Genomic DNA, 228 nt, shown 5'->3' with positions numbered 1-228 from the left:
GCCTGGAGGTGTCGGCGGTGCAGAACGTGGCCGACGTGTCGGTGCTGCAGAAGCATCTGCGCAAGCTGGTGCCGCTGCTGCTGGAGGACGGCGGCGAGGCCCCGGCAGCGCTCGAGGCGGCGCTGGAGGAGAAGAGCGCCCTGGAGCAGATGCGCAAGTTCCTCTCGGACCCGCAGGTGCACACGGTCCTGGTGGAGCGCTCCACGCTCAAAGGTGCGGGGCACCCCC

At 70.6% G+C, this 228-nt stretch overlaps 1 protein-coding gene across 1 annotated transcript in view; it reads left to right on the top strand.

Annotated features, from left to right (window-relative positions):
• DYNC1H1 (dynein, cytoplasmic 1, heavy chain 1) overlaps window positions 1-228 on the top strand; it is a 62,185-nt gene that overhangs the window by 116 nt on the left and 61,841 nt on the right. The window contains exon 2 of the mRNA XM_010851418.1: window positions 2-213. Coding sequence (XP_010849720.1) covers window positions 2-213 — 212 coding nt within the window. The remainder of the gene's footprint in view (window position 1; window positions 214-228) is intronic.

This window comes from Bison bison, unplaced genomic scaffold (genome assembly GCF_000754665.1).
Source record: "Bison bison bison isolate TAMUID 2011002044 unplaced genomic scaffold, Bison_UMD1.0 scf7180017864302, whole genome shotgun sequence".
NCBI lineage: Eukaryota > Metazoa > Chordata > Mammalia > Artiodactyla > Bovidae > Bison > Bison bison.
Note: the sequence above shows the minus strand (reverse complement) of the source record. Positions and strands in the feature narration are given on the sequence as shown.